At 33.5% G+C, this 16,629-nt stretch overlaps 1 protein-coding gene and 2 pseudogenes across 1 annotated transcript; all 3 read right to left on the bottom strand.

Moving 5' to 3' along the window:
• Positions 1–2,729: 2,729 nt before the first annotated feature.
• On the bottom strand, positions 2,730–3,269 carry LOC143569896 (putative serine/threonine-protein kinase PBL22). Its single transcript, XM_077055693.1, has one exon. The coding sequence runs from the start codon at positions 3,267–3,269 to the stop codon at positions 2,730–2,732; it is 540 nt and encodes a 179-aa protein (XP_076911808.1).
• A 2,551-nt stretch (positions 3,270–5,820) lies between these two features.
• LOC143569886 (putative receptor-like protein kinase At5g59700 pseudogene) lies at positions 5,821–6,978 on the bottom strand (annotated as a pseudogene).
• Positions 6,979–15,757: 8,779 nt separating this feature from the next.
• LOC143569895 (putative receptor-like protein kinase At5g59700 pseudogene) lies at positions 15,758–16,597 on the bottom strand (annotated as a pseudogene).
• Between the last annotated feature and the right edge of the window lie 32 nt (positions 16,598–16,629).

Genomic DNA, 16,629 nt, shown 5'->3' with positions numbered 1-16,629 from the left:
GAAATATATTTCCGGAATTCATCATTTTGAACACGTGGTATTGTTACATGCGAAGGGGGAGAATTATTTCTTATCGGTCTCTCAGTACTACTTGCACTAGTATGCGAATGTTGAGGGTGACTTCCATCACCATCGTTTACTCCTTTCTCATGACGTGAACTTGTCATTTCTTATTACTGAAATGACAACGAAGATTTAGGATAATATTTATATCCTATCAGCCCCACTAAAAGCATACATAAAACTTTCTTATCACCTATATATTTTATGCACCTTACCTACTCTTTGTTCATTTTGGCAGCCATATGACCACTCTAAGATCACATTAGTACCATGTATTTACAATCATCACTAGCTAGGCGTGATTGTCCATACACTATACGAATATAATTTTATCGTTATCATATTATGCCATAAATCACAAATTTCGGTTCAAATAATCATTTTAGCACATGATCATGCTAATTAACAGCTTAACGTACAAATAACAACCACTCATGTAGGTACACAACTTAACATGCATCTTTTTACATGCATGTAGTTTAGGGAATTTTTTATTAAACTTTAATTCCAATCCCCACCCGAGTCTGAGATCGAACATTGCTTAATCAACATATCAAGAGCACACAATTTAAGTCTAAGTATTCTTATTAAATACTTAGTTCACTTAAACCATTGCTCTAATACCAACTTGTAACATCCTATTTTGAAACGTCTTTTTATATTATTATTTTAATAATATATTCAAAAGCGGTCCCATTTTTTTTTAAACAACGGAAGCGTTATAATGAAATAATGTGACAAAACAACTATATTCAAAATTCACATTATATATAAATCCGTACGTTAAGTAAGTTACACCATCAAACTTATTTAATTAACCCATAATTTATACATCCAAACATGGGTTATAAACATAGTGTTCGATCTTTCAACATACCGAGGCTCGGCCAAACTTTTCTATTTGTGCACCGGTGATTTACCGGAAAAACATTATTTACGATAACATTAGCAAAGCTACGTGAGTTCATTTATCGAATACAATAATATTTTTCTCATCACAATTATAACCAATAGTCCACCACCATATTCTCATCATGGCAATTTAGTATTTAAACCGTGAATTTACTCTTATAACATAATTGTGATTTATTCCCCCACTACGTTACACTCGTAACAATAATTATCACACTATGGTGATTTTACTCCCAACACATTCCACCTGTGGCAATCATTTATCACACTATCGTGATTTAACCCCCCACCACGTTACACCCGTGGCAATAATTATCACACTATGGTGATTTAACTCCCACCACGTTACACCCGTGGCAATAATTATACTCTCCAATATATTATAATAAGATCACTTATCATTACTCATTCAAATAAATCATGTTTACACAAGTTCTATCATCCAAATAAACTTATGACCAAATTATATAACATATATGGAGAGTCGTATGAACTCACCTGGACGTCTAGAGAACCTCTCAGGTGAACCCCTTGTCAACTTCTTGTTATCTCCTATAACCAATATTATATATTAAATTTAATAACCAATACCTTACGATGAACTTAACTGCACTTATAATTCGTTAATATCCGACTAAAGCTAGTATTAATATTAATAATAAAAATATGAACATATATAGATAAATAATTCACCTGCTATCGATGAACTTATTACAAAACTTGAGCTTGCCACTCTATGATGTTTCTCATAACTACCCAGCTAGCATACACAACCGATTTGAATCATATATAACCTCCTAATACCACCATAATTTAATCAACCATAGCAACCGTTATCTATGTCAACACCACTGAGAAAATACTAGCTCCACTCAAAGTCTTTGTTTAATATTATTTCTCTTCTTTTTCTCTGAATGAGTTACCTTCAAATTTCTTTTTCTTTTCTTATTTTGTAGTGAGACAAAGCTCATGTGTGTATATATATAGTTAGAATTATTCCCTTATATATAGATGTCAGAATATGTGTTCAGTGGTAACTAAAATCATACACGTATGGGAACTAAATTTGATCCATATCCTAAATTTGATTATTTTATCCATATATTCTCTTTTAGCTTACACGTACATATTCTAATCTATATGAATAAATAGTAGCTAAAATATGTGTATACGGAAATTTTAGAATAATATAGATTCATGATTTATTTCAAATGTCTTCATACATAATATATGTATTATAATCAAGATTCGATTCGTTTAAATGATGTTTGAATGTATCCCACATAAATGATCGTCTATCTTATTAATTTACTTGTTTAACAACACGTTAAATATAAAGTAATACTTTATTTATCTATGCAAAGCGGGATGTTACAATATCGTTCTAAATTTGGGTTAAAAATGTTAGCTTACTTGACAATGAAGAGCTTTCTTGAGTGCCTCCAAAATGTCACTCATTGACGGACGTTTTTCACGTTCTATCTCCAAACACTGATAAGCAATTTTTGCAAACACCAACAAAGAGTTGGGAACGCTTTCATCCTTTATATTAGCATAAACGATTTCGTTTATTGTGTTTTCTTTGAAGGACTTTCGCACCAATTCTATTAAATCTGTATGTTTGTCGTTTGTCTTGTCTATGCACATCCTCCCACACAACACTTCAAACAACACAACGCCGAAAGAGTAAACGTTAGACTCTTTTGTTAAGAATCCGGTCTCCATGTAAAGCGGATAACGATACCCATGCGCTGTTAAAGCTTCAGAGATAAGATATGTGTCTTTTTGATAAGCCGATTCAAGGGAGAGACCAAAATCTGAGATCTTAGCATTCCAATCTTCATCCAATAGAACATTGGACTCTTTAAATCACGATGCAATGCGCTTTCTTGGATCGTGTTTTCACTATGAAGGTGCACCAATCCACGAGCCGCCCCAATGCATATCTTAAGGCGTCCAATCCATCTTAAATTATCATTGTTTAGATGACGGTTAAGGCTTCCGTTAGGTGCATACGAGTACACGAGGATCCTCTTTTTAATATCATTACAAAACCCTGAGAGAGAGACTATATTCTCATGTTTGTAAAGTGAAAGCATCATTACCTCCTTCCAAAATTCGGCATCTCCTTGCCCGAATCTACCATCCAGACGCTTCAAGGCAACCATTCCGTGCTCGTCTAAATCGGCAATCTTTCCCTTGTACGCTCCTCCGAATCCTCCGCCTCTGACGTTGGCGAAGTTGTTGGTTGCTTTGTTTATAACATCTAAGTGTATTTTGAGGATGTGAGCCATTATTTTGAGTTGTTAGAGAGCAAAAGTGTGAACTTCAAATTCTTATAATTGAAGAGCTTGAAAGGAGGATGTATTTAACAATAGATAGGAAGCATACCTACCAACTACTAGCTAATTGTCGATGTAATTTAATCATATACTTCCATCTATAATACCAAATTGTCAACCTTGACACGGTTACATTTGAATGCTGTCTCAATCGTTTTAAACTCTAATCAAATTTAGGTGGCTTCTAGACATGATTTGTACGAATATTGAGAACATTCTACAAATAAAACAAAAATGTTAAAGAAGTTATTTTATACTCAGTGGCCATGGGGGTCGAAATATTTCGAGGGTTAACGAAGCAATTTTAGATGCTTCAATTTCATAGATTTGGGCATAAAAAATTCCGGGTCGGTTCGAGGTTCGGGTAAGTTCGATGGCTTGGGAAAAATTCATTACATAATAAAGTACAATAAAATAATAGAAAATACACCGTCATTATAAATTAAAAAACACATGATATAATACGATAGTCTTTACAATGACCACGAAAGTTAACGAACCATTCATCAATGCTTTAATAAGTCTAGCCAAAGCATGTAATCGGATTTTATATTGTTTTTTTTATGTATATGAGTTCCTTTATCAACAATTACAACCCAACAAATTAAAAACTAACAAACTAACAAATTTAAATTAACAAATTATAACTAAAATTTAATAAATAACTTAACAATTAACAACATCAAGAACAATTATAGTGTATAATATAAGGCTGATTTTTTTTAAAAAAAAAGTTCAAAAAAATCGCTGGTATGCAGAGTCAAACATGTGACCTTTGGTTTACAAAACCAACAACTAACCAACTAGACTAGCATTCATTCTGTTAATGGAGTGATTCCTTCATAATTTATAAGGTGGTTCCCTCTAATATTTTTTATATATCATGCACTATAATTTTGAAACTCGAAACCACCCATTTGTTATGTAGATCCCCCATTGCTAGTTACCCGGTCCAACTGGGTAATTAAAAGACCTGCTTATTAATTATTATGAAGATTAAATCAAAGATATGGAAGGATCTCTATCAAGATTATCAACAATTTACTTTCATTTGTTGTAACTTATTTTTGAATTTCAAATCGTTTCTAGTTTATTTTTATTTTTGTTGTTGCCTATATATCCTGTAAACTGTCATTATATTTTAATCAATGAATAATTATTTGGTTTTCTTTCTTTCTTTTTTGGTATTTTTGAGAGATTTATAGTTGTGTCAAATAAACCGTATCATGAAGCCACATCTACGAATTTTTTTTATAACTCTCTCCATTTTAGCTGCTAATTCTAATGAACTGAAACATCAATAAAACTCAGAATGCATATAAATATAAATAAATAATAGTAATCCAAACCCAAAACCCCTCATAAAATTTTGGCGTGCATTATAAGAGCATTCTCATCCAATTCTCTATTTTATGTGAGTGATATTTTTATAATTTAGAGAGTGATTAATGGTGTTGTGAGTGAAGAGCTTTTATATTTTAGAAAACACAATAATTTTCTGTATATTTGAAAAACTACCGTTCACCCCTATAATTTTTTAATATATTTTGAAATTGGTTGTGAGTGAAAGAAAGAGAAATGGTAATGATAAATGTATAAAAATATTATTTAATTAAAAATAAGAGAGAAAATGTAACGTGTTTTAGTGTAATTTTGAATTTAGGGATAGAGAATAGGATGAGAATGCTCATTATAAAGTTATCTAATGGAAAGCTTTGGACGTGTCTTATTTCAAATATGAGGATCTTCATCATCTATTCTTTCTTTCCTTTTGCTCTCAACCCATGGCTGGATAATCTGAGAATAAATATATATAGGGAAAATTTCAGAATTCAATGGACATATTTTTGTTGATGCAAACTTTCTAGTTTTAAGTACCTGATATAAGTCCTTCAACGATTGAACTGATCGGTATGGTCGTTTACCCACTGCACTGACCTGAAGAAAATAGTAATCGTTAGTAACTAGTAAGGGATTACATGCTCTTAAATAAAGATGAGCATTTGGTTTATACTTTCGAACTGACAAAATCAGTATGACGTATTTGGTTTATACTTTCACTCGTTTTCAGTTTTGGAATTTTTTTGGTACAATACCGATCTCATGTGTCCCTTCAAGTCCCGTATCAATAATCAAACACCAACTAAACGAATAACTCTCGTTTAATTAATAATCAGAAAATCTCACTCTAAAAACTATTACAACTCTATCAAACTCTAACTCGGTTTGATTCTTGATGAACCCTAACTCGGTTACATCTTGTTCACCCTCGGTAATGCCTAACCATAACTCGGTTTATATAGACTAACCTAACTTGCTAGCGAAGACATTACCAAATATAATAAACCATAATTGTAACCCCATAAACCCATTACATATTAATAAATCCCACGGGCCCAATAGGTTCAACCTGGTCACCTACACGTGACGGGCCTATTAAGTTGGAAATTATTTCCAACTCCCTACTCTGATACATTTGTGAATTTTTCTAATTATGATCAAAAACCAAACAAGTTCTTGTTAAAAATGACTGTTTACTTGATAGTGGAGCGCGGTCTCAAGTGCCTATGAAACGTCACTCATTAACGGGCGTTCATCACGGTTTCTCTTTAAGCACTTGTAAGCAACTGTCGCAAACACATGCAACGAGTCTGGATTTATCTCGTCCTTTATATTACCACAAACAATTTCTTTCATTGAGTTATTCAGGTAGGACTTCCGCGCCAATTCTATTAAATATGGATGAGTATTGTTTTCGTTGTCTATGCATGACCTCCCACACAACACTTCAAACAACACAACGCCAAAAGAGTAAACATCTGACTCTTTTGTTAAGAACCCGGATTCTGCGTAAAGCGGATCGCAATACCCAAGCGTCCCTACAGCTTTGGAGATAAGAAACGTGTATTCTTGATTAGCCGGTCCAAGCTTAGAGAGACCAAAATCGGAGATCTTGGCATTCCAATCTTCATCTAATAGAATATTGGAACTCTTGATATCACGATGTAATACTCTTTGCTGGCTCCCGGCCGCACTGTGAAGATATGCCAATTCTTGAGCCGCCCCGATGCATATCTTAAGGCGTGCAATCCATTTTAGATTATCATTGTTAAGATGTTTGTCAAGGCTTCCGTTAGGTGCGTACGGGTACACGAGGATCTTCTCGCCATAATCATCACAAAACCCCAAGAGAGAGACAATATTCTCATGCTTGTATTGTGAAAGCATCATCACCTCCTTCCAAAACTCGGCGTCTCCTTGCCCGAATTCAGGATTTAAACGCTTGAAAGCAACCACCATGTGGTTGGCTAACTTTCCCTTGTACACGCTCCCAAAACCTCCTCTCCCAATGCAACTTTCATCGGCGAAGTCGTTGGTTGCTGATTTTATAACATCTACTCGTATTTTGAGGTGTTCAAACTGTTTCATGTGAGCCATGGTTTGAGAGCAAAAAGTGAGAACTCCAAAGTGTTATAATGTAAGAGCTTGATAGGGGGATGTATCTAAAAACATATCTAGTTAACAAAAATAATTTGACAATAGACAGACATCATCACTACCAACTACTAGCCGGCCAGTTGTCAATATAAATCATATACTTCTCTCTATAATATGCCAAATTGTCAAGTTGAAATAGTCTGCCTTTGCATACGTTTCTGATTCCCATATGGATAATTTTGAAAGTTGCCTTAATTATATTTGGGGGGTGTTTGGTACAGAGAATGGAATTGTAGAGAAATGGAATAGAGAAATGTAATTGCAGAGAAAGGGAATTGGTCTGGAGAATGAGAATTGACTGTTCTGTTTGGTAGTACAGAGATTTCAGTAGAGAAATATAGCTGAGAATCATTTCTCTTGTTTGGTACATAGGAAATAAACAGAGAATTATATCAACTTTATCATTAGCACAAATATTTTTTTCATAACAAATATTTATTAAAAAATAAAAAACATATAAAAAGATGCATAAATTCCAACCAAAATATGCATTGATCAAACCAATTCACATACAAAACATAGTTTTTAAGCAAAAAACGTCAACCATAGTTAAAACCAATTCACATATAAAACATACTTCAACCATACACAACTATCCCATTGAACCACCGGTATACAACTCGACCATCTCAATTTTCTCTTCTATTGTCAACGCAAGAAAAGAACGTCCTAGATCCACATCTTTACCAATCAAATGAGCTGCTTTGAACCGTTTTTTCGTAGTGATACCTGGTAAAGCTTTCAACTCATCACTAACCTTTTCATAGATTTCACGAGCCTCCATACCTTCTTTGCTAAGTTGTTCACCCACCATCTCCCCAAATCGAAGCAAAACTTCCTTGATATCTTTGCAAGACTCGATATATCTCATCTGCATCCGTGCTTCTACCTCTTTTGCGCTTGCTTGTTACACTTCCTGTTTGTCCTTCAGATCTATCAACATTTGGAACGGCTTCATCAACAAAATCAAAGTCTTCAATATCAACAGGTGAGCTTTTTTGCGTCTCTTGAACAACATCTTCTTCTCCAAGGTCAACTGCTTTACTACCAGTAGCTCTATCCTTACCGAATATGGTACACAATTTGTCATAGAAAGGAAATGACTTGTCACGAAAATTCACAGCACCTTTGTGAGACTACAAGACAATTACAAATAAATTAGACTAAAATTTTAAAATCTAAAAAACATATTTTTTAGAATATACCTTCACGTATTCATTCCAAACACTATCATCGGCAATAATACAACTTTTTTGTTCATCCCAACCAAACCCACTTGTATGCACCATATCATATACAATGCTAAAGTGTGTCTTCCATGTCTTCATCCTAGACTTTATATGTGGTTCTGCTTTGAGGCCAGAGTTAGGAAGACTTACATCTAGCAATTGTTGAACACCATTTAAATAACCTGGTTTGAATCCATTGTCAGCACCAGCATACTTTCCGGATGCATGTATCTCCATTAATGCATCAATTAGCTTTGCATCTTCATCATTTGTCCAGGTATGCTTGCTCCGAGTAACTCCTCTCACTATATTTGAATCTGCCATGTCTACGTACAAATGCATAATTATACAATTAAAAATCATAATTCATGTAACTACAAATACAAATATAACAAGAAACATTAATAAGAAACAAATAAAGTGCATAAATAAACATTAATAAGAAACATCCTTGGTTCTACAAATAAAAAGTACATAATTGTCAAACATAATTAAGAAACATTGTTGGCACGCTGCGCACGCATCGCAGTCCAACTATTAAACATTTCATTAGCAAGAAGGTCTCTACGATCGGTCCATTCTTGTGAGGGCTCGATCATAGAAATAACATTGTCATGGTCATTTGCAGGTTGTGTGTGATTTACTGGGATTTCGTTATCAAGAGGGTCTTCACTCATTGTTGTTCGTATGAAATTGTGCAATAAACAACAAGCAATGATGATACGTGGCATGGACTCTATGGGATGATATGAGTTATCACGCAAAATAGCCCATCTATCTTTAATCATTCCGAAACATCTTTCTATAACATTCCTGGCCGATGAATGTCTCATATTAAAGAACTCCTTAGCATTCGTAGGAGGACGAGACCAATCGTTAAGATGATAACGTTGACCTCGATATGGAGTTAAAAATCCTTCACCATTTGTATAACCGGCATCACAAAGGTAGTATGTTCCTACAATTAACCATAAACTCTATGTTAATTATCATACTTAAATCTATGTATATTCTTTGAAAATTGCCTATCACATACCCGGAGTTATTTTAAGACCATTGGGTCTACTGATTGCATCACGCAAAACTCTACTATCAGCTGCAGAACCCTCCCAACCCGCTAAGACATACGTAAATAAAAGGTCTCTCGTACATACTCCGAGTACGTTAGTACAAATCTGCCCTTTTCTTGTCCTATATGGTTTTCTATCAATAGCAGGGACTTTAACTTTAATGTATGTTCCATCTAATGCTCCTAAGCAACCCTGAGTTAAAAGAAATCATTACTTACTAATGTATGTTAGCAAAAAATATCTTTAATAAAAAATGTGTTTGACTAACCTTAAACCATTTCCATCTTTCATCAGTTTCATTATCTGGCACTGGCACGGGTGACTTGTAGAGTTCTTTGTGTAATCGACATATAGCATTTAAGACTAACTTGAAATACCGACTTACAGTTTCCCCGGACCGATGAAATCTGTTGACTAGTATCCTATTCTTTGCATTATGAGCAAGGATATGTAAAAACATAGCAACTTGCTCATCGACTAGCATGTTTTTACTATTCTTTAGTCCCCCTCTAGTTTCTAGCATATCACAAAGTGTTGTAAATGCATGTATATTCATTCTTATGTTAACAACACTCGTAACATCACTTTCATAAACCATCCTCACCATGTTTTCACGCCTATTATGGTAACTCATTAAATATTTTTTACGTAAAGTCATTGACTCAATCGACCGACGCAAATGATAAGTACACAACATCCACCAACGAATCGTAACATAAGTGACATAAAATGCACCTATGGCAACTATTCTTTGTCTGGAAGGTGATCTTGCCATCTACACATAAAAATATAAGAAAATTCAAGAAAAACAAACTAGACCTCATATATATAACAAATCAAAAGAGTTCATAGTTCCTATTATACACTAAACTAGACCTCACGAGAGATTGCAGGTAAATTAATGCAAAAACGAAGCCAAAGTGCACACCAAAATGCAGCAAATTAAAGTGCAAAATTGAGCTAAAGTGAAAGAAAAGAAACTACACAGAACTCAAAATTGAGCTAAAGCTAAAGTGCAAAATTCGAGTATGATTGCCACAAAGCGAACCATTATTAAAATTAGGGAAAGAAATATTATGGTAAAAGTTTTACAACACAAGCAACTAAAATAAGCACGCAAAATTAAGCAGTTGATTCTATGCAGCAAATCATTTGCATTAAGAAAACTTGTGTAAACAAAACTTTACAAGCAGAAGCAAATACATGAAGTTAAACCATTTCTTATGAACACGAAAAATATGCAAGCAAAATATACACAAAATGAATATCATATTAAAACTGTTGCTTTCACTTGCTGATTAAAATCATTCTTTTTACTGCATTCCTTTTTGTTTCATAAAAATTTACACCAAAACATCAAATAACTAATCTTTATTTAATTATCATAGACCAAAAAAAAGCATCTAAAATCTATTGAAATGCATTAATCTGCAGATATATTTCCTGAACACATCGTCATAATCAAAACCTAACCTAAATAAAGCCAAATAATTACTCTAAACCATATTTCAAAATTCAGCTGTCCAGATATTCAATCACAATCAAATCATGAATTCAAACAAATCTAATCTATCGACACATCAATTGCATATTACACCGATTCAAATCCTTATTTTGTAGAAAAATGATAGATTAAAAGGATTCGAAGTTTATTATGCAAATAAAGGTGGATACAATGAGCTAAGAGCAGATTCAGAAGAGATGTAGATGAATAATACCTGCTGCTGTAAGATTAAAGAAACGCAAGCGAGAGCAGGTCGGCTACGGCTGCTGAAAGAGATTATAAAGGCTGTGGAGTCCTAAACCCTAGGGTTCAGAAATTGAACCCGACAACAGTAGGCAAACAGGGGCGGTGCTCTGAAGGAGGAAGGTGATAGAAGTGAAAAGGAAGAGAATGGAAGTGAGAAATGAAACCTAGAGAAATGATTTCTCCGCTTTTTTTAGAGAAAAGAAATCAGGGAAATGGAAATGGTTTATTTCAATTTCCACCTCTTTCTTTCGTAAACAAACAAGAGAATTGTTTCCATTTCCATTTCTCATCCCCCAATTCTCTGTACCAAACACCCCCTTGGTAGCTAGTGTAAGAATAAACAACGTTTAGTGTTGACCAGCTTGCCCACCTTTGAAGATTTCGATATATTCGAACTATGTTGAATGTAAGCAGCCTTGAATACGAAAAAAAAAACATGTGCAACTAGTTTCTTTTTATACAAATAAGGAAGACTAGTGGGTGTGAGTCTAGCGGTGTGCAAATTAACCAAACCATAACCGACATAACCGAATTGATTTTAACCAATAACCGACATAAACGGTGGGTCGGTTTAATGAATTTTTGAAAACCGCCAAATATTGGTCGGTTTTGGTTAAAGATAAATTCAAACCCGCCAAAACCGAACCACCCATTTTACAAAATTCTCAACTTTATAAAGTATAATTAGAACAAGTTGTTGAAAATTTGAAGAAAATTAAAGAATGTAATAAACTAATAATTCTCTCAATTTTTAGACTATATGATTTAATTTGGACTAAAAACTTAATCCATTTATCGTTTGTTTGAATATATATGATTAATATTATGGATTATATATTTTGTTGAGCTATGTCATGTCATATTTAATTTTTAATTTTTTTGGTAATAGTTAGTACCAAAATTTTAGGTTCGATTACATTGTTTTAGTAACGATTAACCGACCCATAACCGAGTCATTATAATCTTCAAAACCGATTAACCGAAACCGCAATAACGATCGGTTATTGTTATAGTTGTTTATTAACTGACATATTATGATTATATGTTTGGCCTAGTACCGCCCCAAATCGACCCATACACACCCCTACTACATGTGACCACCAATTCACCAACTTGGTGTTGAGCAACCGCCAAATACCAACATTTTAGTAAAGGAAATATAAAATTTTAGATTGAGGGAATTTGATGGAACGATTTCTAATATTTCCAATTCCATCCTTAGACAAACAAACACAAAATGTGATGGAATACTTTCCAATTCCAACAACTTCAGTTTACTGTTTTAAAAACATATTGTTCACCGTACGTAAAAACATTATTACAAAAAGAGAAGTGAATGTGCAAAATTAGGGAGAGAGAGAAAAGTCTGGCGTTGTAAAAGATATCTAATGGGAAACATTGGACTTGTTTTATAATTTCAGATATCCGGATCTTTATTATCTATATGTTCTTCACTTTTGGTCACATCGAGCCATTTTTTGAATCCGTCTACAAACTCATCCATGGTTATTTTACCATCACCATCATTATCAAACTCTTTCATCATTTCTTCTATTGTTTTATTCTTCTTCCTAGTTAACTGTCTAAACTTGGCATCTTGAAGACTTTCTTTTAGTTCGTTGTCGCCATCTTGATCAACCTTTGTAATTGTCCTACAAAATAAAAAAAAATGCAAAATAGAAATTAATAAATTATAAATCAAGCATAAATATGAAAAGAACAAGAATCTAACCGTCTTATAGCGGGTATGTTTTACTGAACCGAGCCTGTTGTTTTTGGTTCACATATATTTTTATTAATTTATTTATATTTTTAACTTTATTAATGCTCAAGTTAATTACACTGCGCGTAACTAAAAAGGTTAATTACAGTTTCATTTGGTTATATAAGGGAATTATGCTCATATTACCTAAACTTAACAGAAAAATTAATGGAAGTTAAGGTTATACTCTCAAACTTGTTACAAGTTTAATTAAAACCCAAACCTGTTACTTTGAACATTAGGCCATGGGGTATAAATTCACGTTCCTTAACTTCACATAGGCGTCACATCACATACTTTACCCCATTTCACTCCGCCTAACTTTAAGAGCTTCCACAACAAAAAATTTTCGCAAACCACATATTAGCTTCACATCAGATTTCAAACTTTGTTAAAAAATCTTCAATTTCTTCTACGACAACAAACCTTTAAAAACTGCCACATCATCATATACCTCTATAATTAACTATTCAATTAAATTACTTTTTATATATTAATATTTTTTTTTTGTAAAAAATTATTATTTCCAATAATAAAAATAAATTTTCATAAATTAAACTAATTCCCTTTTTCTTTGCCTTGGTCTTATGAAGCGGTGCTGTTGGTTTCCCTAAACCATTTATTCCTTGCCAACACAGCATTAAAGCTCCCGAGCGCTAAGGTATACCCTGGACATTAGTATCCAAATATGTTATTTACCCAAACTACATCTAACTATCTATATAATTACCTACCATAAAATCATATGTGTCGCTCTCGCATCGCTCCCCAACCCCTCTAAAACCACCAGATTACTTGATTACTGAATGAATAGCTCATTTAACCCGTTTATATTACACGGGTCATAACCCGTTTAGATGCTTCAATTTCATAGATTCGGGCATAAAAAATTCCGGGTCGGTTCGAGGTTCGGGTAAGTTCGATGGTTTGGGAAAAATTCATTACATAATAAAGTACAATAAAATAATAGAAAATACACCGTCATTATAAATTAAAAAACACATGATATAATACAATAGTCTTTACAATGACCACGAAAGTTAACGAACCATTCATCAATGCTTTAATAAGTCTAGCCAAAGCATGTAATCGGATTTTATATTGTTTTTTTTATGTATATGAGTTCCTTTATCAACAATTACAACCCAACAAATTAAAAACTAACAAACTAACAAATTAAAATTAACAAATTATAACTAAAATTTAATAAATAACTTAACAATTAACATCAAGAACAATTATAGTGTATAATATAAGGCTGATTTTTTTTTAAAAAAAAAGTTCAAAAAAATTGCTGGTATGCAGAGTCAAACATGTGACCTTCGGTTTACAAAACCAACAACTAACCAACTAGACTAGCGTTCATTCTGTTAATGGAGTGGTTCCTTCATAATTTATAAGGTGGTTCCCTCTAATATTTTTTATATATCATGCACTATAATTTTGAAACTCGAAACCACCCATTTGTTATGTAGATCCGCCATTGCTAGTTACCCGGTCCAACTGGGTAATTAAAAGACCTGCTTATTAATTATTATGAAGATTAAATCAAAGATATGGAAGGATCTCTATCAAGATTATCAACAATTTACTTTCATTTGTTGTAACTTATTTTTGAATTTCAAATCGTTTCTAGTTTATTTTTATTTTTGTTGTTGCCTATATATCCTGTGAACTTTCATTATATTTTAATCAATGAATAATTATTTGGTTTTCTTTCTTTCTTTTTTGGTATTTTTGAGAGATTTATGGTTGTGTCAAATAAACCGTATCATGAAGCCACATCTACGAATTTTTTTATAACTCTCTCCATTTTAGCTGCTAATTCTAATGAACTGAAACATCAATAAAACTCAGAATGCATATAAATATAAATAAATAATAGTAATCCAAACCCAAAACCCCTCATAAAATTTTGGCGTGCATTATAAGAGCATTCTCATCCAATTCTCTATTTTATGTGAGTGATATTTTTATAATTTAGAGAGTGATTAATGGTGTTGTGAGTGAAGAGCTTTTATATTTTAGAAAACACAATAATTTTCTGTATATTTGAAAAACTACCGTTCACCCCTATAATTTTTTAATATATTTTGAAATTGGTTGTGAGTGAAAGAAAGAGAAATGGTAATGATAAATGTATAAAAATATTATTTAATTAAAAATAAGAGAGAAAATGTAACGTGTTTTAGTGTAATTTTGAATTTAGGGATAGAGAATAGGATGAGAATGCTCATTATAAAGTTATCTAATGGAAAGCTTTGGACGTGTCTTATTTCAAATATGAGGATCTTCATCATCTATTCTTTCTTTCCTTTTGCTCTCAACCCATGGCTGGATAATCTGAGAATAAATATATATAGGGAAAATTTCAGAATTCAATGGACATATTTTTGTTGATGCAAACTTTCTAGTTTTAAGTACCTGATATAAGTCCTTCAACGATTGAACTGATCGGTATGGTCGTTTACCCACTGCACTGACCTGAAGAAAATAGTAATCGTTAGTAACTAGTAAGGGATTACATGCTCTTAAATAAAGATGAGCATTTGGTTTATACTTTCGAACTGACAAAATCAGTATGACGTATTTGGTTTATACTTTCACTCGTTTTCAGTTTTGGAATTTTTTTGGTACAATACCGATCTCATGTGTCCCTTCAAGTCCCGTATCAATAATCAAACACCAACTAAACGAATAACTCTCGTTTAATTAATAATCAGAAAATCTCACTCTAAAAACTATTACAACTCTATCAAACTCTAACTCGGTTTGATTCTTGATGAACCCTAACTCGGTTACATCTTGTTCACCCTCGGTAATGCCTAACCATAACTCGGTTTATATAGACTAACCTAACTTGCTAGCGAAGACATTATCAAATATAATAAACCATAATTGTAACCCCATAAACCCATTACATATTAATAAATCCCACGGGCCCAATAGGTTCAACCTGGTCACCTACACGTGACGGGCCTATTAATTTCCAACTCCCTACTCTGATACATTTGTGAATTTTTCTAATTATGATAAAAAACCAAACAAGTTCTTGTTAAAAATGACTGTTTACTTGATAGTGGAGCGCGGTCTCAAGTGCCTCTGAAACGTCACTCATTAACGGGCGTTCATCACGGTCTCTTTAAGCACTTGTAAGCAATTGTCGCAAACACATGCAACGAGTCTGGATTTATCTCGTCCTTTATATTACCACAAACAATTTCTTTCATTGAGTTATTCAGGTAGGACTTCCGCGCCAATTCTATTAAATATGGATGAGTATTGTTTTCGTTGTCTATGCATGACCTCCCACACAACACTTCAAACAACACAACGCCAAAAGAGTAAACATCTGACTCTTTTGTTAAGAACCCGGATTCTGCGTAAAGCGGATCGCAATACCCAAGCGTCCCTACAGCTTTGGAGATAAGAAACGTGTATTCTTGATTAGCCGGTCCAAGCTTAGAGAGACCAAAATCGGAGATCTTGGCATTCCAATCTTCATCTAATAGAATATTGGAACTCTTGATATCACGATGTAATACTCTTTGCTGGCTCCCGGCCGCACTGTGAAGATATGCCAATTCTTGAGCCGCCCCGATGCATATCTTAAGGCGTGCAATCCATTTTAGATTATCATTGTTAAGATGTTTGTCAAGGCTTCCGTTAGGTGCGTACGGGTACACGAGGATCTTCTCGCCATAATCATCACAAAACCCCAAGAGAGAGACAATATTCTCATGCTTGTATTGTGAAAGCATCATCACCTCCTTCCAAAACTCGGCGTCTCCTTGCCCGAATTCAGGATTTAAACGCTTGAAAGCAACCATCATGTGGTTGGCTAACTTTCCCTTGTACACGCTCCCAAAACCTCCTCTCCCAATGCAACTTTCATCGGCGAAGTCGTTGGTTGCTGATTTTATAACATCTAATCGTAATTTGAGGTGTTCAAACTGTTTCATGTGAGCCATGGTTTGAGAGCAAAAAGTGAGAACTCCTAAGT

The sequence above is a fragment of the Bidens hawaiensis genome, unplaced genomic scaffold, assembly GCF_021521415.1.
Source record: "Bidens hawaiensis isolate Kalapana, Puna unplaced genomic scaffold, B.hawaiensis_p1.1 tig00024733_1, whole genome shotgun sequence".
Taxonomy (NCBI): domain Eukaryota; kingdom Viridiplantae; phylum Streptophyta; class Magnoliopsida; order Asterales; family Asteraceae; genus Bidens; species Bidens hawaiensis.
This window is presented reverse-complemented; position numbering and strand designations above follow the sequence as displayed.